Here is a 27489-nt window from a genome sequence, read left to right on the forward strand (position 1 = left end):
AGACACAGCCATGATAGTCTGTATCAGCATAAAAAGATTTAAAGAATACTGTAGCACTTATGAGAATACCATTATAACCTAAGTGTTTGTGGACTCCCGAATTGGGCTGGAGTCCACTAAACCTTATGCTAAAAACTGGTTTCTCCCAGGTGCATCTACAGTGTAGAAATAATCCACTTTAACTGCTCTGTCTTCATCCTACAGAATCCTGGGATTTGTACGGTTATTTGTTTGCTTTTTAACTGTCAGAAGTAGCATCTTCCTTTTGTTTTATAGTGATACTCTTCTTTCCCAACAGTATTTATTTTCTCTCTCCAAAAACATTGTAAGAACCCAAAAAAACTTTATGAAAACATTTAAAAAGTGACAATGAAAGATCTTTCAACTTAAAAAACAACCACCACCTGCCTTTCCAAAAACAGTTATTTCTCTATCTTCTTCCACACCACTTATGAAGCCAGGGCTCTGTAGAGGTGGCTAGCGAGTGCCAAACTACAAATCCCCATGATTCCACAGGATGGACATACAGCATTTAAAGTGGTGTCAGACTGCATTATTTCTACGCTGTAGATGCATCCTCTCTTTCAAAGGTGCTATAGGATCCCCCCTTTTTTTAATAATAAGGAAATGGGATGCCTGGTTTCAGAATTGCTAGGTTCCTTAGTACGCCTAGTGAATATTTATTTTCTTTCATATATTGGGTATAGATTTGTCTTCTTTTGCCAAACAAATAGGGATGCTTGGTTTCAGAAATACAAGCTATAAAGGCTTTGTATCTTGTAATTCTGAAACCAGACATCCCTATTCCTTATAAGAAAGGAATGCTGTAGCATCTTTGAAAATGAGGGTGCATCTACAGCTTTTATATCTTGTCATTTTGAAACCAAACATCCCTATATATATATATATATTGCAAAGGAAAACAAATCTATACCCAATATGTAAAAGAAAATATTCACCAGGTGTACTGAGGAACCTAGGAGGAGCCTGTGTAAAGCCTTTATAACTGGTGATTCTCAAACCAAGCATCCCTTTTTCTTTTGCAAAAGAAAACAAATCTATACACAATATGTAAAAGAAAATATTCACTAGGCATCCTAAGGAACCTAGGAGGAGCCTTAGTTTTAAAAGCCATGCATCCACCTCCCTCCCACGTCCTTTTTTCCTGCAGTTAAGGAGGAGGCGAGAGAAGAACAATCTGCAATGCAATTGCAAAGGTGTTGCAACGCCTCCCACATCATTCCCCTGCAGGGGATCCTGGGAATTGTAGTCTTTAGGAACTGGGTGAAAGGAAGGACACTCCAAACCGGAGACTACAATCCCAGGAACCTTTGAGTAAACCTGGAAAAAAAAAGGGAGCCACTTCCTGAAGGACTGAGAGTGTCAACAAGGAGGAAAGAGTTGCTTTGGGGGTTGCAGATTTTGAGTGCCTTCTGCTGGGGAAGTGGGTGAGTTCCTGGGAGATCTGCTCTCTCTTTGCTCCTTTATTGGTGAGCCACTTTTCTTCCAGGCAGGCTGGGATAATTTGCACAAAACAGCATGCATTCTGTGCATTTGGGTTTGCCCCATAAAGGTATCCCTGTTTTGTGGATTTGGGGTGTTACTGCACTTTGCTACTACATAGCCAAGATGTTTATATGTTTTCTTAAGTACAACCTGAGTTGCATCCGTACTGGAGAAATGATCTGGTTTGATACTACTTTGAACTGCTCTTGCTCAATGCTATGAAGTTCTGGGGAATTGTAGTTGGTTGTGGCAACCAACTACCTGTACAGTAACCAAAATTCCATAGCATTAAGCCATGTTATGTGTTTTCTTGATTGCAACCTGGGCTGCATTGTACTGGATAAATAATCTGGTTTGATACTACTTTTAACCTCCCTGGCTCAATGAAAGGAGTTCTGGGAATTCTAGTTGGTTATGACAACCAACTACAATTTCCAGAATTCCATAGCATCGAGCCAGGGCAGTTAAAGCAGTGCCAAACTGGATTATTTCTACAGTGCAGATGAAGTGCATGTTTCTCTTTCACTGGTTTGTGCTGCTGTGTACCATCAAGTCGTTTCCATCTTATGGCGACCCTAACATGGACTTTTCTTGGCAAGATTTGTTCAGAGGAGGTTTGCTATGGACTTCGCCTGAGGCTGAGAGTGTGACTTGCCTAAGGTCGCCCAGTGGGTTTCTTGGCCAAGGTGGGACTCGAACCCTGGTCTCCAGAGTCATAGTCCAACACTCAAACCACTGGCTGGTGCGGACCTGTAAAAACCTCTTGGATGGTAAGGTATTCACAGAGTCTTGTCACACACTCTCAACCTCAGTGGATGCCATTTCCATTGAAATCCAGGGGTTTTGAACATTTGCCTTAAATGTGAACTAAATGTCCATGCACAAGGCTTTTTGCTCTGCCCCTAATGGTGCGATCCTATTTGTCCCAGGTATGTAAGATCACATCTTGACTGGTGGTGCAAAAAACCTTGGGCATCAATATTTTGGCGGCGTCTTGCTGAGTTCTCTGGGGCTTGTGTCGGTGTGTTGTGTACCTTCGAGTCATTTCTGACTTACGGAGACCCTAAGGCGAATCTATCACAGGGTTATTTTGCCAATATATTTTCAGGGGAGGCTTGCCATTGCCTTCTCCTGAGGCTGAGAGCATGTGACTTTCCCAAGGTCACCCAGAGGGTTTTCATGGCTGAGCGGGGATTTGAACCCTGCTCTCTAGAGGCTTATCTCACTGGACTCGAGAACCAGTGTGGTGTAGTGGTTTGAGTGTTGGACTATGACTCTGGAAACTAGGGTTTGATTCCTTGCTTGGTCATGAAACCCACTGAGTAAACCTGTGCAAGTACTGATGTTTATCACACTATGCTCTTAAAGAGGTACTATTCCAGTGTGACTCCTCTAGCAGCCTCCTGTTGCATGCTGGGATTGGCAGTTTTAAGGAGCTGAACTTCTCTGCCTGAGAATTCTAAATACCCCTCCTTAAAACTGCCAATCCCAGCATGCAACAGGAGGCAGCTAGAGGAGTCACACTGGAATAGTACCTCTTTAAGAGCTCGTCTGATAAACACCAGTGACATGCTCTCAGCCTCTGGGGAAGGCAATGGCAAGTCTCTTCTGAACAAATCTTGGTAAGAAAATTCCATGACAGAATCACTATAAGTCATAAATGACTTAAAGGCAAACAGCACACACACAGTTTCGACTCTGAACTACATGGCATGAATAAGCTGATACTTGCTATGAAGCCTTTGTGGTTTTTTTTATAAGTCTGGTCCCTTCCACACTAATGGAGGAACATGCATTATGTATGTACAAGCTGTTGTTGGACTGCATTCCCCATCATCCCTCCAATGCTAATTTTCTGGTACCTGCACTCCAAAAACATTTAGAGAGCCGCATGATTCCTATGGTTAGTACTGTATAAGTTATTGGCAGAAGATTGTGGACAGAGGAAGGGTAGTATTTCCTTAGAGCCCTCCCTCCAATCCATCTGCCTTGGTCCAGGCCTGAGAGGGAGAGAAGAACCACTGGACCTCATCCCCTTTCCTTCCATCATTCCCCTCTCCTTTTGTTTCGTGTCTTTTAGATTGTAAGCCTGATTAAAAATAATATTGTAAGCCGCCCTGAGAGCCATTAGGGCTGAAGGGCGGGATATAAATACCTAAATAAAATAAAATAAAATAAAAATAAATACTTCATGCAACAGATAATTATTTTGTGGGTTTGGCTGCCCCAAGAAATGAGGAAGTCTAGCAGTGTTGGGTTAGACTGGTTTGTGGAGAGAAAGAGAAATCTGCTGATAAGTGCTGTTTATGATTATTGTATTTAACCTCCTGGTTATAGAGCTAAATGTATCAGGTAGTCAGGAACAAGAGGGCCATTGGAATTTAGGGCCTGCTTGTGGGTTTCCAAGAAGCATTTTGGACCCTTTCACGCTATACAATTATACTGCAATATCTTGCTTTAATTGCCATGGCAACATCCTATGTGATCCTATGATTTGGAGTTCGGGGAATTCTCACTCAGAGCGCTCCAGTACCTTTTCAAAGTACAAACCATAAGATCCGTAGAGATGAAATCATGCGATGCTATAATTGTGTAGTGGCAAAATAACTCGAGAATGAAAAATAGGATACTGGATGTGACAGGCCTTTGATTTAATCCGATAGGGCTCTGCTTTGTGTGTTTTCCTGTGATCACTGTGTATTTCTTCTTTCAAATGGTTTGATCTTTATTATGCCTTGAATCATAGTTTTGTTCATGCACTGTGGCTAAATGAGTCATCATTTGTAACACAAGCAAAATGACTGATTCTCCCCACTTCTTTTTTTAGATTCTGCAAGATGGCTTAGAGTGCCTCTGCCTGGTGGTTTATAACCTGTTTTTCACCATTCTAGTACAGCCAGCATGGTGGTTTGAGTGTTGGACTATGGCCCTGGAAACCAGGGTTTGATTCCCTGCTCAGCCATGAAACCCACTGGGTCACCTTGGGCAAGTGACATACTCTCAGCCTCAGGGAAAGGCAATGGCAAACCTCTTCTGAACAAATCTTGCCAAGAAAACTCCATGATAGGGTTGCCATAAGTCAGAAACAAAGGCACACAACTGCAACAACAACATACAATAATTAATAACTGAAAATGAAACAGATGAGAAGCTGGCCATAGCTAAACATCATATTAAATAATAATAAAACTTTTATTTATACCCCGTTTTTTTGTTGAAACAATCAAAGCGGCTTACAACAGTTAAAATAATAAACCAAATATACAAAGTATCCCCCCTTAAATAAGATTAAACAATATAAGATTTAAAATTCCATAACTATTAAAAACCAATAACAGTGGCAGAGTCATCACATATGTTCAAATACATGTTGGTCCATCTGTATGCTGTTGTATTAATGTTACATGTTAATGTTGATACGCATATCAAGCCAGGATTAATAAATCAAAAACAAAGTCTGATTTGCAATTCTGGCTAGTTAAATAAGCCGCAAGCCAGGACCCCTGGTTCGAAAAACAGGTTTAAATTTTCAGTTTCTGGTCAGTTCAGTAGTCACAGTAGCAAAGAAGCAACAAATGAGTAAGAAAACCAGCTTGTTGCTTATTCATGATATCAGTAAATGTCCAAAGTCCATTTTATGGTGAATGACTCCAAACATGGGAATTTATACTTAATCCAAAATTTGTTTTTTCCTCCTTAGGTTTCGTTAGAATTGTACTTCTGCTTTTAAGCCGTTCTTGTTCTTGGCTTGGTGACATCTCTCGGTAAGTTTATCTTCTCAGTCTCTTAGAAACGGGGTTTATCAAGCCCAAGGTTGGAAATGTGTCTCACGTAACAATCTCATTTCAGAATCAGAAACATATTTATGGTGCAACACAGAAACTTAGTTTAATTTATGTAGATTTATGGTGCTGTATAAATAAACATTATTAATAGTAATTTCATTTTTAGCTGTATGAAAAAAATATTAAGTACTGTTTTAATACAGACTGTATAATTCAGCCTGTCTTTAAATCTGTACAGGCGTTACCTTTGACAACTGGAACCCGTGGATTTCTAAGCACTAAAACTATATATAACTAGTAGTTGCTAAAGATGAAAAACAAGAATGTAGAAACACTAAAGCTATGACACAATATTTACTGTTTTAAGAAAGACTGACTGAATCATGGCTGCAAAGTATTTTCTTTTGGCCTCTCTCCCCTTCTAAAAGTCTCTTACTTTATTAAAAATTCATCCCAAGCCTCTGTCTTTTGTAAGTGGCTGAATGTTTGCTAAAATATAAAAACATTTAAAATATAATCTACCCATTTTCCTATATAAGAACTACTACAGATAAGAGTTTTGTTGACCATCTGCCTTCCAGGAAAACTCTTAAGACTGTTGGTATCACTTGTTAGCGAATTGTCATTTTTGTGACTGAAGTTACTCTGAGTGACCAGGGCATGTTTCACCATTATATTGATATAGCAAGCAATGTGTGGTTGTTTATAAATTACAACCACACAATTCGTAGCTTTCTGGAAAACTGTTATTTAATAATCAGTTTCCATTTGATAAGAAGCCTGATACACCAAACTTTTTTCAATGTAACTTCAACAGATTCCTATTTGACATTTGCACAAGTTACTGTTTTGGATTACTATGCCAGAATCCTTCAGCAAGAATGCAGCCAAATTTTGGAGGGTGCAATTCAAAAGTACTTGGCTAGCTGGGAAAATTCTGGATTTGTAATCCAAAACTTTTCTAAGCGCTGGGACAGCACTGCCTCTAATTTCAATTTTGTTATTTTGAAAAATAATAATAGTGATTTGATCAGAATATCATTGACTTGGTAACATTTTCTTTCCCAGGAAGCTTTTTCCTTGGCTAAAATGGGCTGCCGTGATGTCCATGCCGCAACAGTTTTGGCCTTCCTTTCTGGAACAGCAGCCCTATCGGGACTCATTGCTGCTGCTCTGCTTCCTAACTGGCGACAAATGCGACTCTACACCTTTAACAAGAATGAAAAGAATGTGACTGTTTACACTGGGCTCTGGATCAAGTGTGTGCGCTCGGATGGGAGCAAAGACTGTGTGATCTATGACACAGAGTGGTACACAGCAGTCGATCAGCTGGATTTGCGTGTTCTCCAGCTTGCTCTCCCCATAAGCATGTTAACAACTGTCTTGGCTCTGTTTCTCTGTCTGATTGGCATGTGTAACACAGCCTTCATATCAACGGTGCCCAACATCAAACAGGCCAGATGTCTCATAAACAGTGCAGGCTGCCATCTTGTGGCTGGTCTCTTCTTCCTCTTGGCCTGTGTCATTTGCTTGACACCATCTGTTTGGGTCATCTTTCATAATCAAGAAATGAACAGAAAATATGAGCCTGTTTTCAGCTTTGATATCTCTGTGTACATCGCTATAGCCAGTGCAGGAGGTTTATTGTTTACTGCCATTCTCTTGTTCCTGTGGTATTGTGCCTGTAAAGCCCTACCTTCTCCGTTCTGGCAACCTCTATATTCACATGCACCCAGTGTACATAGCTATGCCTCCCAACCCTATTCTGCACGATCACGCCACTCTGCTATTGAAATTGACATCCCTGTTGTTACACACGCTAGTTAAAGATGGGGTTGGGAAAGCCAAATGCCTCTTTGCTCTCTCATATATCAAGGTGGGTGATATTCCACTGCCTTGCCTTAGAGACTATACAAAAGAAGTGCGAAAAGATCTGCAATTAGAACTGGCAGTTTTTACCACTTCTCCATGGGCGTTTACCATAGTTAGAAATGTATTTTGGTAAATATATCAGAAAACTCAGTTTTGGTCTTGGAACTATCTGTAAGTTTTTAAGTCCTGTCAACACTATTCGTATTTGTAAGTTAATAGGTAAGTTAAAGACTGGAACTTCTTTTCCATATATCAGTAAGGTTTCTTCAGCATCCACATCCACTGATGTTTGTAAACCAGCATGGAAGATTATTTTTAAGTACCTCTTGCAGGTCCAACTTTTTGACCTAACTTAGAACACTAGGATTTTAATTGTCTGCTTCACTGATGCATTTTTGCATTAATGGAGCAGACACTGTGAGAATGCATTTTTGAGCCTTGCCATTCTAAATTTTACAGTGAAACAGTGATTGCTGTATCAATTTGGTCCTATGCCAATTTTTATTTTCAATTGTTCTGTTTGTGAACTTCACAAAACTGTTGTCAGATTGCTACTTGAGCCCTCGATAAATCAGAAATTTACAAAACAAAAACAATAATAATGACGGGTTTAAATATGTGTATATGTATATATGTAATAGTAGTAGTACATCTGCATTGTGTAATGTTTTTGTTCTATAGAAAACATTTTTTGAAGCTATATTTTCTTTTCTCTAAATATAGGAAGTGCCCAAAAATGCATTTACGGTTAAAGTATATACAGCATATCACCAATAAACCAAATAGCTTTAGATTTATTTAAAATATTTTAGTAATACAGCCTATATTAATGAGAATGCCATTTTTAGATTTCTAGTACTGTTTGGCTCCGTGAGATATTACTCTAGTTTTTTTTGATAATCAAAATTTCTTTTGTTTTACCTTTAAAATGCATACAGTAATTCTTTTAGATATGTTAAAGCAATGACATCTGTTTCCTTGTCTAGTAATCCTAGTCTGTTGATATATGGCTTTCAAATTTTAGATAGTTTTATTGGATCATTATTGCTTTTCTTTATTACAAATGGGCTCTCAAATACCATTTATTAATTTAAACACCATAGTGATTTTGGAGACTTTTTATATAAATATTGAAGATAAAATTATAACAAAGGCATTTTAAAATAATTTCTGGTACTTTAGTTTGCATACAGATTCATTTCTTACATCTTAATCCTCTTTCTTATGCATTAGAAATGTATTGTTTTCTTCATATGTTTTTCCATTTGGGATACTTACATTTCTGTGCATGTGCCTTCAAGCCACTGAATAATGAAAAACTATTAATTGGTGTAAGTTATCAAGGCTTCTTTGAGTAATGAGCAAAACAGAACATGGAGTCTGATCCATGTTTTAAGAAAATCAGTTTTACTATTGATTAAGCATCTTCACTGAAACTTCTTAAGTGAAGCAAGAAGTGACCTTCTGGATCTGTTGGCACCATATATTCTTAAATTATTAAGTGTAAAAATATATTTGATCAAAACAAAGCACTAAAAAAAACACTACATTTATATGGAGAATTTTTATATTTTTCTAACTGGGTACTGAGAAAACCTCGCCCTCTCAATTCTGCTTCAGGTATCTGTAAGTTTTTAACTTCTGTAAACACTATTGGAATTTGTAAGTTACTAGGACTGGAACCTCTTTCTTATATATCAGTCTAGTTACTTCAACATCCACAGCCACTGAACCAATGTGGAAGATTATTTTTAAGTACCCCTTACAGATCCAACTTTTTGACTCTCAAGAATAGGAATCAAAGCTGAGGATTTAATTTACAATATTTTCTAAACTCAAATTTCTGCAAAGTATTGCATACTGATGCTTGTCCCATATTTTAAATTCTACATAGCTTTTTTCTGAGCCATTAGAATTCTGTTTCGATTCAGTGATTTCTCTGAAACATTGTCCAGCTTTCATTTAATAGTAAGCCAGTTTGTGGTTTCTTTAACTCTGACATATTATTGTATTCCACCCCATTCCTGTCAACGAACAGATATGTTGTAGTTAGCCACAAACCACAACTAGATGCTGTTTGTTTTTGGTGGCTTCCAAACTCTGCCTTATTTAGGTCGCTACTTCTAAATCTAGAATTCTGACTTGTTCTTGACTTGTTAATCAAGCTACTCAACCTGAAGTAGAAGCTGACAAAAGAAGCAGGAAAGAAACAGGCAAAAATTGAGGTCATCTTTAGAATTATTTTTAGCAAAATCTACAAATTTTGGCTGCCATAAATTGCAGCATTTGAGTACTTTGAAATTTAGGGGGCACAGGAATCTTTTGTTCCATTTGTTTACACGTAATTTGAACATTTGAAGAAATGATTTGTATCTCTAATATGTAAACTTCATAATACGTAGAGAAATTTCTTGCAAATAAATTTCCTGCAAATAAATCACAGGTCAAAATTGTAATATGATGGTGCTAAAATATGAAATTGCTGCCTTTCCTTTTCCACTCATGGGTTAAATATCCACGCTTTTAATTAAAAAGTGCAAATTTTTAATTAACATTTGGAATCTGTATTAGCATGCCATGCAACTGTGATTGGTTCTGATATACCAGGTTTTTTTCCGGTTAAGATTGCAAATTATTGCTGGCAGGTACACACATACTACATCTGCCTTATTGAATAAATTGAGATAAATTAGAGGTGGCCACTTTCTTGTTTTCTGTGAAATATCATTTGCATTGATGATTGAAATCTTTCCATTGCACTGATGACTGAAATGTAATTACATTTGTAATTACACTTACAGACTGGGACAATCTCCTCCCACTAACTGCCAAAACCAACCCAATATCTCATGCCTTGTTTTATCGTTTCAAGGAGTTTAAATCAAAACATCTAGACTTCTCTTAGGTGTGGGAGTCTCCTGGTACATAGCCATAGGATTTTTCTGTATTGTGACCAATTTGCCTAAACATATTCACATGAATGATGGGAAATGCCTCACAGGATGGACACAATTCAGTTGGACAGGGTCGGAATCTGTGTTGTTTTGTATTTAAGCCGTCTGTTACAAGAGTTAATTCTGGACATTTGTATTTTCAAAATGGTAGCTTTTGTTGCCCAATTCTCAACTAGGGCATCGTTTTCATTTTGACTGATACATTATATGCTAGAGACCAAATGTATTATTGGCTGCCAACTTGTTCTTTAATGAAGGGTTTGTATAAAATATATCACTTATAAAAATTCCAATCCTGCTTGTATATGCAAAAGCTTCTGGTTTTGAAATTGGGTTTAATTTTAAGTTGCCTGCTTTCAAATCTATTTTGTGCTTGCACAATTGGTGTGATTTTTCTAGCACACACAGAATTGTCAGTGTAAATTTCAACAGTGCTGTTGGAAAGCAATTTCTTCATCCCTGTTATTTTGTGTTTGCATGAAAACAGTACTATTTTCTTCAGGTTTCACCTATTCAGTGAGACCTACTGTAAAATTCTGGTTTCAACTTTCAGTGATGTTTGGTTATTGTGTACATTTTTATGTAAAAGAATGTATTTTTTGATTAAAAGAATTGATCTTGTACAGCTGTGGCTTATTTCATTGATAACGGTGAATGCTAATCAATAGCTGCTGGATCAGAGCTTGAAAAAAGTTAATTTTTGAACTGTAAATGGGGATTCTAGGGCGTATAGTCCAAAATATAGCTTTTCCAAGTTCTGTAATGGATTGTACTGTTAACAAATAACAAATAACCTTAGTGCTAGTGTTAATTTAGAAATATTCTCAGGGAGATGGAATTATCTTTATCAAAGATTCTGAATTATATGAAGTGGAAGTAGTTTGAACACTTTTGTGCTATTCTGAAACCACGTTCCAGGAACTGTAAACACATTCTGTAATGGGCATTCAACCACTTTTGCTACTCTAGAAAGGTAATGAGTAAGCAAAGTTAAAGAATTTCAGTGTTTTACACTAAGCAGGACAGGAAATTTTTATTTTTGTGCTTTAATTTTGTTGTTGTTATGTGCCTTGAAGTTGTTCCTGACTTATGGTGACCCTTGTGATGACCCTTTCAATAGGGTTTTCTTGGCAAGTTTTTTCAGAGGAGGTTTGTCATTGCCATCCTCTGAGGCTGAGAGAGTGTGACTTGCTCAAGATCACCCAGGGGTTTCGATGGTTGAAAAGTGGTTTGAACCTTGGTCTCCCAGTGTCCAAGTTCAACACTCAAGCCATTACATCACACTAGCCCTCCGAGCTTTACTTTACTTGAATTTTAGAAAATACTATACTTCTTTGCTGGAAAATATCCAGAAAACTATGACCAAGGTGATTCAAGGTTCAGAATTCAAGCCTTTTGAGGGATGACTTGGGGAGCTGGCTATGTTTAGCTTGAAGACTGAGAAGTGACATGATAGCTATCTTCAAATATCTGAAGGGATGACATGTAGAAAATGGATCAAGCTTATGGACTGAAATTACGAGAACAGAGATTTCAGCTAAGCATTAAGAGGCAGGGAATCAGGGTGGTCAGAAGTCCTGACTGCAAAGGAGGACAAGGCACCGCAACATGTAGGACGCAGCCAAGTAAAAGCTAAAAATGGTCATAGAAATGTGCTCATAGAAATCCATCTGGTGTGCAACTGTTCAGACTTTATCACACAGGCAAAAAAGACGGGAGCATTGCAAGATGCTCCTGTCAATATCGCACAGTAACACAAAGATTTATCACATGATGTTGCGCCATATTGTGATTATCCTGTGAATAAAGAGGAATTTTAGTGCTGCCTTTTATTCACCGGATTTTCTGCTGCCTTCCGCCTTTCTCAGCATTTATTGTAATGATGCTGGGAAATGTAAACCCATGCTTCTTAGTCATGGTCAAAATGGAGGACATTTTGAAATGCCTCCTGGACAGAAGGTGGAAATGGAGGGCATGTCCTGGAAAAGAAGGACACCTGGTCACCCTGCAGGGACGCCTTGCTCTTGAAGCCTGAAGAAAAAAGTTATACCCCTTTTTTGCCCTTTGTTATCCAAAACACACTGCAGAAACAATCCAGTTTGAGTCCACTTTAACTACATGGCTCAATGCTAGGGAATCCTGGGAGCTCTATTTCATTTCTATGCCGCCTTTCTCCCAAAAGGGACCCAAGGCGGCTCACTGTAGTTTTATGGGAATATTTGCTTTCTGTTTGAGTATTTTTCCCCTATGATTAAGTATTCCCTAATGGTTCTCTATGAGCAAACATTCTCCAATGATTCCTTATGGGCAAATACTCTCCAATGTCTCTTTATGGGGCAAATATTATCCAATGGTTCCTTATGGACACACTGTTTTAACTGCCCTGGCTCTATTCTACAACTCAAAGAGTTCCCTATCACTGAGCCAGGGCAGTTAAAGCGGGCTCAAACTGGATTATTTCTGCTGTGTGTGTCTGTATTTTGGACCCGGAAAGGACCCGGAACGAATGGGAAGAGGGGCTCTGTTTCCGAGGGAGGAGGATTGAGGACGGACCGAGTGGGCAGAACTATTTTTCTTCTGATGAGAAGCAAGAGGAGAAGGGTTCTGTTTCCGAGGGAAGAGGATTGAGGACGGACTTAGTGGGCGGAGCTCTACTATTTTCCTTCTGAGGAGAAGCATGAGGAGGGGGCGGGGCCAAGAGAGCGACGATGGCGCGTGATTGGCTGGAGCCGTCGCTCCCCTGCGCTGAGGCTGTGGAAGGACTGCGCATGCGCGTGAGCGGATAATTCTATGAGCGCCAGAAGCGTCTGAGGAGGAGAAGAAGAAGAAGAAGAAGAAGAGATGGAGGCGGCAGGTTGTCGGCCGCAGCTGTGGGCTCTCTGCCTTCCCTTCTCCTTCTTACTGTGGAGCCTCCCAGCGACAGGGATGGAGGCCACTGCCTCGCCTTCGCCGGCTCCCGCTTTGCGTAAGCCAAAGGACTGGAGGAGGAGGGACCCCTTTCCCTTCAGTGGAGGGAGGGAGAGGAAAAAGGGACCCAAGGGCATCCCTAGTCTACAAATATGTTGTGAGCCGCCTTGGGTCCCTTTTGGGAGAAAGGCGGCCTAGAAATATAAAAATAAATAAACCTTCTTTTTAAATATTGTAATAATTCGATTTTTTAAAAAAATTAATTTTAATATTGTTTTAATTTTATAATCTACTTTATTTATAATTTTATAAATAATAATAATAAGTCCCTGTATAAATAATAATAATAATGTCCCAGTATAAATAATAATAATAATAATAATAATGTCCCTGTATAAATAATAATAATAATAAGTCCCTGTATAAATAATAATAATAATAATAATAATAATAATAATGTCCCTGTATTAATAATAATAATAATAATAATAATAATAATAATAATAATAATAATGTCCCTGTATAAATAATAATAATAAGTCCCTGTATTAATAATAAATCTCTTGAGTCCCTGTATTGGGAGAAAGGTGGGATATGAGATGATGATGATGATGATGATAATAATAATAATAATAATAGTACCTTTGAGACTAACTGAAAGAAAGGAATTGAGTCCAAATGCATCTGAGGAAGTAGACTTACGTCTGTGAAAGCTCCTGCTGCCAACTTCTTTCTTTCAGTGAGTCTCAAAGGTGCTTGGAGATCTCTCTACGTACCGATTCTACAGACTAACACAGCTATATCTTTGAATAATAATAACAATAACTTATGTAATAAGTGAATTAAAAGCTCATGTTGCCAACATTTTCCTTTCCATTAGCCTCAGAGCGGCTACAAGATCTCTCAACAGTTTAATTTCTGTTTTAAAGTATCAGTTTATATTTATTTATATCCCGCTCTTTTCCCAGAACTGAGACTCAGAGCGGCTTCATAGCATTATTAAAAACAGTACAATTAAAAACATAAAAAATTCAATTCAATTAAAAAATAAATAATAATGATAATGATAAGTACATTAAAAAGGAATTAAATTATTACAATATTAAAACAGATAGTTATTAAAAGAATAAAACGTATTTTTTTAAAAAAACCTATAAATAACTAGCCAAATGGAAATTATACCTTCAAATTACAATATCATACGCATGACCTAAATGTATTTACATATTGGAGATTTGGCTGAAATGTGATGTTTCTAAAGAAAATAATAATTGGTCCCTTTTGCTCCATCAGCATCCTCTCCTCTGTCCAGCCCTGCTGTGGTTTTCCTTCTTCTTGTTAACCAACTTTGGTCCAACACACACTGCAGAAATAACCCAGTTTCAGACCACTTTAATTGCCCTGGCTCAATGCTAGGGAATCCTGGGAATTGTAGTTTGTTTCGGCACCAGAGCTCTCTGATGGAGAAGGCTTAAATGTCTCGCAAAATTACAGCTCCCAGGCTTCCCTAGCATTAGGCCAAGGCAGTTAAAGGAATCATTTTCCCTCGTGACAGAGCCAAAGCACAGTGGCCTCAATTTAGTCACCTTGGCATCCAGAGAGAGTTCAGGTTTTCCTTATCGGTTGACAATAAAACAGGAACCTGGTTCTTGCACTATTCAGAAACAAAACAGGAGCTCTGTGGCAAAATTAGATGTGGCAAAACTCACTTCCTCAAATGTTTCCTCAGATCTTAACATCCCATACTCTCCCATTAACATCCCATTGCGGTCCTTCTTCCCATTCCATGTTTGTAGCTCACTTTGACCTAGAAATCGCCTTATGAGCACCAGTTTTGTTCCTGTCCTTGCTTGCCCCATTGGCTACTATATATCTCATTTGTCACTTTGTTGTTTGTTGTTAACTGCTCATAAGTCATAGTGACCCTATCAGTGAGACATCTTTGGATGAGACATCTCCCAGTCCTTTTCTGCTCAAGTCCTGCAGGCTCATGCCTGTATCCTCCCCAATCAGGTCTAACCATCTGGTCTGTGGTCTTTGTCTCCTACAGTCTTCTACTTTTCCTATCATCATTGTCTTTTCTAAGTATTCATTTTTCCTCATGATGTGGCCAAAGTACGAAAAGCCAGAATATAATCGTCTTTGCTTCCAGGGAGAGTTCAGGTTTGATCAGTTCAAGGACCCATTTATTACTCTTCTTGGCTGTCCACGGGATCCTCAGCACTCCATCACCACAAATTAGTTGGTTTTCTTTCTGTCAGCCTTTTCTTTACTGTCTATCTCTTATATCCGTACATTGTGGTGGGAAATACAATGGCTTGGACTATGTTCACTTTAGTGTTCAGAGTTATGTCTTTATACTTCATGATCCTGTTGGTTTCTTTCATAGCTGCCGCTTATGTGGGGGGAGGATAGGGATGCGGGGGATGCCTGGGCCGGGGATAACACCTCGGCGGGCGGAGCTCCGATTGAGGTTGTGTGGGGCAGGGGGAGGCATGGCGGTGGGAGAAGGGACTTCCGTTCCAGGGGAAGGCGTGATAGATGCATTATATCTATCTCGCCTTCCTGTCCCCCTCCCAACCTGATGGACCTGAGGGTCACTCCAACCGTGCCACAAACCCTGTCGCTGCTCCTGTGCAATGCCAGGTCGGTTAACAATAAGACCCACATCCTCCAGGATCTACTGGAGGACTCTAAGTGCGACCTGGCTTGCATTACCGAGACCTCGCTGGGGCCTGAAGGGGATGCTGTGTGGGCTCAGGCCCTGCCTGCCGGGTTCTCGGTGAAGGACCAGCGCAGGTTAGGTGGGCGGGGGTGTGTGGCCTTGGTACATAGGAACACCGTGTCCCTCACCAGGAACCACATCCGACAGACCTCCTATATCGAGTGTATTTACCGGACCCTAAAGGCTAGGGACAGTCTAGGGATTCTGTTAGTGTATCGGCCACCCCGTGCATTAGCGGACTCCCTTAACGAGCTGACACAGCTGGTCGCTGAGCTGATGTTGGAGACGCCCAGGCTTCTTGTCCTGGGTGACTTCAACATCTCCCTCACGGCCAGCCATGTTCCATCCGGTGCGGCTCGGGAATTCATGGAGACCATGGCGGCCATGGGCCTGTCCCAGCTGATACAGGGTCCCACACATTGTGCGGGTAATACTCTCGATTTGGTCTTCTGTTCGGAGGCGGAGAATCTGTGGGTGGAAATAGTTAATGTTTCCCCCCTGTCATGGACGGATCATTTCCTGGTAGAGGTGAAAATCAAGGTCTCTACCCAGATCCCCCCCGGGGGTGGTGGACCTGTTAGGATGGTCCACCCTCGAAGGCTGATGGAACCCGAGAGGTTCCAAGAAGCCTTAGAGGGGCTCACGGTTGGAAATGACGGCGACTCTGTTGATGCCCTCACCGGTATCTGGAATACCGGCCTTTCTAGGGCTATACACAGGATCGCTCCCAAGCGCCCTCTCAGGCCTGCTTCCAAGCGTAAGCCCTGGTACACGGAAGATCTCTGGGCGAGGAAGCGGGTTCTGCGACGGCTAGAGTACCGTTGGCGGAAACACCTTCGCTTAGACGACAAGGCTCTCCTAGACCAACTGTTAGAGGACTACGGAGAGGCAATGCGAGCAACAAAGAATTCGTTCTATGGTGCTCGTATTGCGTCCGCTGAGTCGCGTCCGGCAGAGTTGTTCAGGGTGGTCAGGGAGCTAACTCAGCTCCCTCCCGCCCTGAACCAGATCCCTGAACCTTCTAAGGCCTGCTGCGACTTGTTTAACGACTTTTTTGCGGATAAAACCTCTCGTATAAGCGAAGGTCTGAACGCCGACATTTTAGCAGAACCTAGGGTAGAAGTGTCCAGAGCCTCCGTGGACTATGTTAAACTGGATCAGTTTGAGTTGGTGAGTACCGAGGATGTGGACAAGATCCTCGGAAGTGTTCGGAAAACAACCTGCTCTCTCGATCCCTGTCCCTCGTGGTTAGCAGCCCAGGGGGGCCCGGCGGTAACATCTTTGTTACGCCAGATAATTAACACATCTTTAAGGGATGGGCTATTTCCATCGGATCTTAAATTGGCCATAGTAAGACCGATCCTAAAAAAGCCCTCCCTTGACCCCCTGGTACATAATAATTATCGGCCTGTTTCGCTGCTACCATTTTTGGGAAAGGTGATCGAGAGGGCGGTTGTGATCCAGCTTCAGGCGGTCTTGGATGAAACGGATTATCTGGACCCATTTCAAACTGGCCTCCAGGCAGGTTACGGGGTAGAGACGGCCATGGTCGCCTTGGTCGATGATCTCCGTCTGGGCATCGACAGGGGAAGCGTGTCCCTGTTGGTGCTCTTGGACATCTCAGCGGCTTTCGATACCATAGACCATGGTATCCTTCTGGGGCGCCTCGCAGAGGTGGGGATCGGGGGCACTGCGCTCCAGTGGTTCCGTTCCTACCTCTCGGGGAGGTCCCAGATGGTGCAGCTGGGAGACATGTGCTCCGATGAGAGGCCCCTTAAAACTGGGGTCCCTCAAGGGGCCATTCTGTCTCCCATGCTATTTAACATTTACATGAAACCGCTGGGAGAGATCATCCGGAGACATGGGGCGCGGGGTTATCAGTACGCTGATGACACCCAAATCATTTTCTCTATGTCTCCGACTGATGCAGTGACTGGGGATGGCGTCTCTCCTCTCGTGGCCTGTCTGGAGTCAGTAATGGGCTGGATGAGGGAAAACCGACTCAAATTGAATCCAGAGAAAACGGAGGTACTAGTGATAGGTTCTCCTGGTCCAGGAATGGCGGTGGTTCCACCTGTCCTGAACGGGGTCACGCTCCCTGTGAAGGACTCCGTGCGCAGTCTGGGGGTGCTTCTTGACTCGTCGCTTCACCTGACCGCTCAGGTGAATGCGACGGTCAAGAGCACTTGTTATCAGCTTCGGCTGATTCGCCAGCTGCGCCCATACCTGGCCCAGAGGGACCTAGAAACTGTTGTACATGCTCTGGTAACTTTGAGACTGGATTTCTGCAACGTACTCTACATGGGGCAACCCTTATACCAAACTCGGAAGCTGCAAATGGTGCAAAATATGGCAGCCCGGCTGGTCACTGGCGCTCCCAGGACCAGCCATATAACACCAGTTTTAAAAGATCTTCATTGGCTGCCCATTCGCTTCTGAGCTCAATATAAGGTGTTGGTAATTACCTATAAAGCCCTAAATGGCTTGGGCCCAGGATACCTGAAGGACCGCCTCTCCCCGTACATTCCGCCTCGCACCCTCAGAACGTCTGGGCAGCAGCTACTGAAGGTGCCTGGGGCTAGGTTGGCCTCCACCACTCGGAGGACGTTCTCCATAGCTGCCCCAGCCCTTTAGAATGCGCTGCCCACAGAGCTCCGCTCGTCCACTACCCTGGCCCAATTTAGGAAGGACCTTAAAACCTTCCTATTCCAACAGGCATTCCCCGAGTAAATATCCTGTGGGCCTCCCTCCTCTCTTTCGTGGCCAAGAGGTTGGGCTTTGGGGCTACTGTTGGTTTTGTTTTTAAAAGTGTTTTTATTGTAATTGTTTGTATTTTAATATGTTGTTAGCCGCCCTGATCGGAGGAAGGGCGGCATATAAATAAAATTTTTTATTATTTATTTATTTATAGCTGTCACTGTCACTGTCTCCCCACAAAGGCCATTCCTGCACTGCAGAATTAATTTAGTTTGACACTACTTTAACAATCATAGTCAGTGCTATGGAATTCTAGGATTTGTAGTTTTGTGAGATATTTAAGCCTTCCCTGTCAGATTGCTCTAGTACCACAACAAACTACAAATCCCAGGATTTCACAGGGTGGAACCATGGCAGTTAAAGTGGCATCAAACTGCATTGTTTCCACAGTCCAGGTGTAGCCAATGAGATAACTTCAGCCTACCTTGTTTTGAACTCTCTTTTTAAAGAAAAAGTGATTCTCATGCAATTAAGACTACCATAATAGTTTAGGTAATCACAGCTGTCTCAGTTGTGATCGGTCTGTTTCATTGAAATATGCAGGATTGATTTATATATATATTTTAAATTCCCTCATCCATACCAGTGTCCTAGTTCCATCCATTCAGGGATGGAAAACACCTACTTGCATGAGAGGCTAGTTTAGTTCAAATTGTAATCAGCTGTAATCAGTCCCTCCCACAAAAATAAATGCTGGCTCCAAAGCAAAATAGGCCACATCAGACATAATATGAGAGATCTGTGATTGGCTTTTTGGTCTATTTATGTACAGTTAAATAATCACTAATAATATCTGGCCTGAGAGAGGGATTTTTAAACCTTCTACCCCCAGCACATGCACACACTGGCCTTTACAATTTTTCTGATTTTAAATTGTCTTCCAATGCTTCTGTTATCTGTGGTGGGAAAAAGACCCCTATTGTTTATCATCTAAAGATGTAAATGACAACTTTAATTTTCTAGTCACAAGAAATCCAGAGGACGTTTAGCAAACATTTTTAATATTAGTGTTTAGAGGTAGAGAAAAGAAACACACCAGACCTTTCACTTGTGTCAAGGAGTATCCTGACAATGGTCCTAAATTGGTGGTACAAAACATAAAACTTCTAATACGTAATTCCTGAGAATGACAGTTTTTATTTTTAAAGAGCTGTTAGGATTTGAACTGCTTAAAATTATTGCTTGATTTTTGAAATAAGAGTTTTCACATTTAGGAAAAAAACAACATCAGAATTTTGAACACACTTGTTAAGCTACATTTCATTTGACTGGCTTTGCAATTCTTGGGTCATCATATATTTCTGAAGACATTGCCAACTGTGTTTTTCCAGCTACAACACAGTGGTTCCAAGGAAAAATACCACTTGAGAAACAAGATATATCTATGCAAAAGTATCTTTTCTGGTTGTTGTATGAATAATCATTTAGAAAGAAGACTCAATTTTGTTATGCAGATGTAGACAATTATAGAAAGTGTACAGTGTAAGACTGTTCCAAATTAAGTACAGTAGTTTGAAAATCGTAAGGTGCAGCACGACAGTACAAATACTAGTTAAAAAGTACCCTTTCATTGTATATAAGAAAACTAAGAATGGGGCGGGTGGCTAGGTAAGAATTAGAAACGATCTTAAAATGTAAAAATATACAACTGAGCACGAAAATTGGAATCATACAAGCTGTTATATTCTCTGTTATTGTGTATGGATGTGAGAGCTGGACAGCTAAGGAAGTGAATAGGAAGAAAATCAGTTCATTTGAGATGTGCTGGAGAAGAGTGCTTAGGATATCATTGGGCAGTCATGGAATCATAGAGTTGGAAGAGACCACAAGGGCCATTCAGTCCAAACCCCCTGCCATGCAGGAAATCACTATCAAAGCACTCTTGACTTCGAGCCTCTGTTTAAAGACCTCCAATGAAAGAGACTCCACTACACTTCGCAGGAGTGTGTCCTTCTGTTGAATAGCTCTTACTGTTAAGAAGTTCCTTCTAATGTTGAGATGGGCTCCCTTTTCCTGTAGCTTGCATCCATTGTTCTGTGTCTAGAAGACAGACAAATGGGCCCTAGAGGAGATCAAGCCAGAAATCTCTCTAGGAACCAAGATGACTAGACTGAGGCTGTTGTAGTGGACCTTTGTTATACGCTGGGGTTTGGTTCCAAGATCCCCTGTGTATAACAAAATTTGTGTATGCTCAAGTCCCATTACATATAATGATATGGCAAAATGGTGTCCCTTATAAAAAATGGAAAATCAAGGTTTGATATTTGAGATTTATACTTTTTTTGAACATTTTCAAACCGTGTAATAATAATAATAATAATAATAATAATAATAGGATTTATTTATATGCCGCCCAATCACTGGGAATCCGGGTGGCTTACAACAGAGGGGATAATAGACAGTTCCCTGCTCTCAGCCTTACAATCTAAAAAGACATGACACAAAAGGAGAAGGGAATGGTGGTGGGGGGGGGAGGGGATCAGGTCTAGCATTCTTCTCTCCCTCTGAGGCCTGGACCAAGGCAGATGGATTGGAGGGAGGTCTCTTCTTCAGGCTAGCCCTGGTGGAGCTGGGCCTGCCTGTTCAACTCCCTCATAGGCCGGAAGATGACAGTTATGGAGGGAGGAGTCTCTTCTTCCAGGCTAGCCCTGGTGGACCTGGGTCTGCCTGGTCAACTCCCTCATAGGCCGGAAGATGACAGTTATGGAGAGAGGATGTATGCTTGAATCCGTGAATAAAAAATCCCTGTATAAGAAGAGCTGACTGTATTTTGGTCACATCACGAGAAGGCATGACTCATTGGAAAAAAACATTGCTAAGAAAGGTGGAGGGAAGTAGAAAGAGAGGAAGGCTGCATGCTAGATGGATGGAGTCTGTTAAGAGGTCAGAGGTATGAATTTACAGGAACTAAGCAGAGCAGCGGAAGACAGCAATGTTTCATCCACAGGGTCACCATGGGTCAAGCAGGGATGTGGCCAAGGGGGGGGGGTTCTTGGGGTCTGGACCCCCCTCTTCCATTAGGAAAATGAATGGTGTGTGCTGCTGCACTGCCGCGCCCAAGCCCCATTATTATGGTGGCACTTAGTCTGGACCCCCCCCCTTCCTAAAATCGTGGCTACGTCCCTGGGTCAAGGTCCGTATTTCCGTATTACCTCCTTGTGTCTTCAGAGTAGTGATCCCATATTTGAGCATGTATAAGAACCATTGTTTTCAGCGTATACTCAACAGTACTAGATCCAACCAGTAAATATATCTTACAGTAAAGCTACTGTGGTCTGTTCATGTGAATACATGTGATCTATGATCCATCCTGATTTTAGGAATAATGATTTTTTTTAAAAAAGGTACATTTTTACATGTTCAGCTGACCTGAGCACTGATAAAGAATAGACAGAAGAGAGGATGCGGTTGTTCTAGAAAATTCATGTTGCCTTGGTATATTCTAGTGTTTCAGCTTTGTTTAGATCCAGTATTATTTGGTGCAAAAGACTTAGTTCTGTTTTTCATATAAGACTTTATTTCTTTCCAGCATGTGCTGCTTTTACCAAAAGGACTTGTGAAGAATGTGTAAAAAACACTAAAGTGAGTTTTGCATTTTTATCTTTTGTTGGGAAAAAAGTTCTAGTACTGTTATTGTACTGAAATATTCCTGGTATTGGTACTAAAATAATACAGACTGAGTCTCCATATCCAAAATATCCGGACTGTTTTGGAATTGGCTTTTGGGGGGGGGGGGGGGTGTCAGAATTCTTGTATGTTCATATACGTACATAGTTGAAATACACAAATCTCTGCAAGTTCAGCATCCTTTTCTTTGAAAGAAAAATCTGGACATCATCATGCCAATTCATAAGTACAAAGTGTAATTAATAAGAAAAGAAATATGTGTTTGCTTTGTATATATTATACAGAAATACTGAATTACTGAAAAATTACCTGAGGAAAAATGTACCTTCTGCTGTTTCTTGCAAAAAACCGTATAAATTAATCAAAGTGAGGAATAGGAATTAGCGTAAATTGGGATTGTCACGTAGTTTAAACTTTCTGTATTTAACTGAAGAAAATCAAGGCAAATAATAGATGCTAATAACTTTGCTAGGCATTAAAAAATAAGCAGAAGCTCATAAGAAAATAATATAGTATAATTTCACCCAGTGTGTGGAGAATATTTTTAATAGTCTGGATCTCTAGGTGTATTGAGAGTTCTGTATGTAAGCATGCTGTGTGCCAACTATATAGTACAGTAATTGCTTTCCAAAATTGGCAGAATAGATATACTTCAGATTTTTATTCTTCCCAAAGTAGTCATAGTGCTATTGAACAAAATGATGTTTGAAATCTCTATTTAGGATGAACTGAAGACTTAAAAGAACTCCTCAAAAATAAGAAAATTGATTGCTTAGAATGCCTATGTTTACTTCTCACTTGTTCTGTTTAGTGTCTTTGGTGCGGTGAAAATGACACTTGTATGGACTATCCTGTAAGCAAACTCATTCCACCATCCTCAGTGTGTGAACTCAAAGACTCTTATTGGGGAATCTGCTTTGGTAGGTATTGATTGTAACTATATTAAATAGGTATTTATTTCTAATACAATAACTAGACAGTGATCTTTATGCAATTTCTTCTAGTAGCTAGTATTGTTTTTATGTGTACCATTACATTTATGTTGCTAGTCATAAGCTTCAGAGTTATTTTGTCATAGTAGTAAATATTGCTAGATTACCTGAAGCTATTATTTTAAAAATAACATTTTTTTCTGGGAAAGCCCCCCCCCCCCCGAGTATCTTATTGTTAGTATCTGATATTCAGTCAGCAGAAAGAAACCAAATTCCTACTCTGTTATATTCTTAGGAATAAAATCAAACATTCTCTATAATTCTTCATCTGATGTTGTGTTCTCTGATTTTGGATCAGTTAGTAAACCTATTAGTACACACAATGGCTGGATTCAGACATAATAAGACGTGGTTTATCATTACAGCAATGAGCATATATGATTCTTCTGTGCTTTACTTCTCCTTCCACCCTTCTTCTCTGTTGTGGCTGAACAGGTGTCAATTTTAAATTAACCTTGCCTTGTTAGGCACACTAAACTCATTAATGGATGGTTTGTCCTAACTATGATTAGTGGAAATAAGCCAGGATTAACCAAAATTCAGACAATATGGCAAGCTGTGGTTAATCTATAACAAGCCAAAGCTTCCATTCTTCCCCTTCATGCAGTAGAGATAAAGCAAGGGTTAGTGTGTTCAAGCATGAAACTCACTGAGGAATTTTGCATCTTGATAATACTGTCTTTATCATAATGTTAGTACATAATCAGTAAATGTATAAGTTGGCTAATATGTAAGGAGAGAATTCATGTAACAGTGGAACAGTTCCTATATGTATGGACCTTTTGCTCAGAATTTTGATCCAGGGCATTGCTGGCTTCTTTGTTTAAGTAGATAAATACCCTGAAAGCCCCAGATCCTATCTAATCCTGGAGGCCAAGCAGGATCATGTCTGGTTACTACTTGATTGGGGCACTGCTGTAGGTTCTATACAGAGGAAGGCAGTGGCAAACCACCTCATGAGTGTTCCTTACCTAAGAGAAAACATGAAATTCATAGGGTTGCTATAAGCTGAGAGGTGACTTGAAGGTGTGTGTGTGTGTGTGCGCGCGCGCGTATGCATGCAGAAACAGATAGGCATACTTTATTTATATAAGCTGTTCTGTATTGCTGAGTATATTGTTACAATCGTTCCTTCGGTTCAGGAGTTAGTATTGGCTAAGACTGCCTGGAACTACAGTCTCCCTGTATCTGCCTTAGAATGTCTGCTTGATAATCTAGAAAACATAGATTAAAATGTGAATTGTCCTCTATGCCTATAATATTTACCCTTTGAAATGGAACAACAGGCTATGTATGAGTAGTAACAGAGTTGACCTATTAAACTGTGAAAGACAACATTTTGTATCTTTGGAAACAGGCTGTTTTCTTGATTTTAAAATGCACTAAGAGTGTCTGGTGCCTGGTATTCTTGGTTATTTTCCTGTAAAGTATGATTATATGTACAGGTGGTGTGTTCAGAAAAACATGTACCGACATGTCAAACAAGACTTGATTTAGTAGAATGATCCTCCACTACCTACCAGATATTTAGCATATTTTCTGAGTAAGAAGGTTCACAATTTTCTTTAAAATAACTATCTAGAAAAGCTACTATGTGGACATTTCTGTCTATAGTCTAATCTGATTTTGTTATTTATAGAAAATGTAATTGTCTGGTGTTTTTGCTTATCAGTGCTTCCTCTTATTTTTCAACACTTCCGTTCAAATGTTTCAGTTAAAACACTCATGAGATTTTCTTCATATGTGTTGTGTTGATGGGGACAGGGGAGCATGCTGAGCACCATGCTGATAAATATGAAATATGAAGCATTGACAAATGTATACTTATTGTACCCAGTTAGGTGGAATATCTGCAGAGAAATCAATTCCATCTAAAGCACTAAGATCTAAAACTTAAATGCCTGTATACTTTTCACTGATGCAGAGAAGACATCTAATGGACCTAGGTTTCTTTCCTTTCATCTATTGTTGTATTTCCTTCCTTTGTTGGTATTTTATAGTACTGCATGTACTAATTTTTTTTCTTCTAATTTCCACAGTCAACTTTGAGGCCATCATCATTACCATAGGTGTGGTAGCAGGCCTTCTTCTGCTTCTTACAGTGTGCTGCTGCTGTTACTGTTGCAGGAGACGTCGTCCTAGCAGGTAAATAATATTTCCTAGTCACATTTCTTTGATTTATATATATCTTTTATAACAAACCTGTCCTTAAAAATTGGAATCAAACTAGATGAAATTTTAAATATGTGAATGATAATGTGCTTTGGTTGCCCACATTTGTTTACAGAAGTTTTAATGAATCCAGTCTGGATTAGGACTGTGGTACAGGAGGGGAGCAGTTAAACCTTTTCCTGTTTAATGTTTTCCCATTGAAAGTTCTCTTTGCACTGGCTATTTATCTCATTTTTAAAAAATGAACTCAGGGTTATTAGCCTTTATGGAACTTTCAATGGGGACAAATGCAAGGGGAGAGTTAATTCATGTACCCTGTGCTAACCCTCCCAATACAGTTTGAATGCCACCATAACTGTGTTTTGGGGTTATGGTCAGCATAGGCATGTACTATGACAATATGCTTAAAGGTATCTGTATGGCTTATTTGTACCTTGGTTTGCAACAAAGTAAAGCTTTGGAAGGAACATAGTAATTGGCCTTTTACCAGTCCAGAGTATTTGTCCATTATACCCATTCTTGACAGTTCAGAAAGTGGCTCTCTGGGGTCTCAAGCAGAGGTCTTTTTTGCGATCTGCAACTTAATGCCAGGAGTTAATGCCAGAGATCTTCTGCATCTATATCATGTGCTTTACCATTGAGTAGTGGGCCATCCTAAAAAAAATCATTTCCAGAAGCATTTAAATTTTATTAAGCTCAAGCTACGTTCAGTGATAACCTGTTAGGGAGAGTTACAGAAGTTGAATTACAGAGATTGGATCCAGATTTATTCAGAATAGACTAAACTCACTGAAATGAAGGGGATCCCAGTTACTTATAACTAACTTAATCACTGTTGATTAAGTATATTTTCATTTTCATTCTGCTTCAGGAAAAATTATATTCAGAAACAAAATTATATGTTTCTTTAAATGATTTAGATCAAGAGTGGTAGATATTGTTTAGCTGCAATTCACATCACACATCATCATTGGCTAGGCTGATGGGAGGTGCAGTGCAGAAACATATGTGAGGTAATTCACCCCTACATTTAGGCAACACATGGATTCAGATTTTTGCGAAAAAAATTACGATACCATTTTGAACCCAGTATCTGTGCCTGTGCACTTCCACTATTGTTCCTGGAACCTAGCTTCAGATGCATGTACTTTTTACACATTGAATGCTGATTAAATTATCACTGTTTATGCAGTGTTAATTACTCAACAGAAGAGAATATCACAGCTAGACCATATATTGAAGACAGGTGATGATACTAATATAAGCCTTGAAGTTTCTGCTTGGTTCAGAAAAGGAACAGTTCTTTTTGAGTAAAAAGTCTGTATTGAAATGGCTGCCTATGGCTATTTGAGGACAAGGAATTCTAAGTACAAAGGATTCATTAAATTATACCATCCCTAGAATCAATAAGCTCACAGGAATATTGATTGGCTTTTGCTTGCATGAGCTGTCACTAACTAATAAAGATTAATTCATGTTGCTGCACTCTAATTAAGTTGTGTTCTTTACTGCCTGTGTTGAATATCCAACAAACTATCATTACTGAAAAGCTGTTATTTTATATATCAGGAAGTTAAGGTGGGAGCCCCTTTACAAGATCCATGACGTGTGCTAAAGTAAGCATTGGAATTCATGCTGGTTGTGGGCGTTACCTGAAAGCCTGTCTGTGTGAAAGTGCTGCCAACTTATAAACTTAATTCATAATAAAATACTACCCTGTTCTACAGAATTTTACAGAATTCCTGGAATGGAAGGCCACTGGATAGTTGTAGGTTTTGTTGTATGACAGCAATAGCTTTAAAATCTTAGTTAACATTTATGCGTTAGTTAACATTTAGGCATTAGATTCCATTCTGGGAAGGAATAGAGTACAAGTTGATTTACAGTCTGTGAATTCACTGAACCCTCTCTTTTCTTTGTCCTTGCTATATGTAGGAGTTGTGTATTCAGCTGTGTATTAAATCTTTGGGTGCAGGAATCTTCTGCATATGTGTGCTGGGGACTACATCTTTTTTAGTGAATTTTTATACCAACTCCACAGTTGGTTTTGCCTGTAGATACTGTCACTTCATTGTGGCCTTCTAGAAAAAAGAATATCTCACTACTGACTTCAAGAAACTCTCCTTTAAAGTCTTAAAATAATAAAGAAGATAAATATTTGTTCCTAGGCACAGAACTTTTAGAAGAGGGTT

General features: G+C 39.9%; 2 protein-coding genes across 4 annotated transcripts in view; both read left to right on the plus strand.

Annotated features, from left to right (window-relative positions):
- Nucleotides 1–1204: 1204 nt before the first annotated feature.
- On the plus strand, nucleotides 1205–10738 carry CLDN12 (claudin 12). 2 transcript variants are annotated; one of them, XM_042476666.1, is made up of 3 exons: nucleotides 1205–1490; nucleotides 5207–5270; nucleotides 6360–10738. In XM_042476666.1, the coding sequence occupies exon 3, from the start codon at nucleotides 6381–6383 to the stop codon at nucleotides 7116–7118; it is 738 nt and encodes a 245-aa protein (XP_042332600.1). In that variant the 5' UTR covers nucleotides 1205–1490; nucleotides 5207–5270; nucleotides 6360–6380; the 3' UTR covers nucleotides 7119–10738. The 2 variants fall into 2 exon arrangements, with proteins under 2 accessions (XP_042332600.1, XP_042332599.1); XM_042476665.1 differs by having other exon boundaries at nucleotides 1205–1448.
- Nucleotides 10739–12817: 2079 nt separating this feature from the next.
- PTTG1IP2 (PTTG1IP family member 2) overlaps nucleotides 12818–27489 on the plus strand; it is a 29953-nt gene continuing 15281 nt past the window's right edge. The window contains exons 1-4 of one of the 2 annotated variants that reach the window (XM_042476796.1): nucleotides 12818–13082; nucleotides 22036–22088; nucleotides 22945–23053; nucleotides 25165–25270. In XM_042476796.1, coding sequence (XP_042332730.1) covers nucleotides 12959–13082; nucleotides 22036–22088; nucleotides 22945–23053; nucleotides 25165–25270 — 392 coding nt within the window. In that variant the 5' untranslated portion in view covers nucleotides 12818–12958. The remainder of the gene's footprint in view (nucleotides 13083–22035; nucleotides 22089–22944; nucleotides 23054–25164; nucleotides 25271–27489) is intronic. The other variant, XM_042476795.1, reaches the window with a different exon arrangement.

The sequence above is a fragment of the Sceloporus undulatus genome, chromosome 6, assembly GCF_019175285.1.
Source record: "Sceloporus undulatus isolate JIND9_A2432 ecotype Alabama chromosome 6, SceUnd_v1.1, whole genome shotgun sequence".
Taxonomy (NCBI): Eukaryota; Metazoa; Chordata; class Lepidosauria; order Squamata; family Phrynosomatidae; genus Sceloporus; species Sceloporus undulatus.

Coding starts and splice junctions, on each gene's coding strand:
- CLDN12 (XM_042476666.1), top strand. CDS start 6,381: ATGGGCTGCCGTGATGTCCATGCCGCAACAGTTTTGGCCTTCCTTTCT.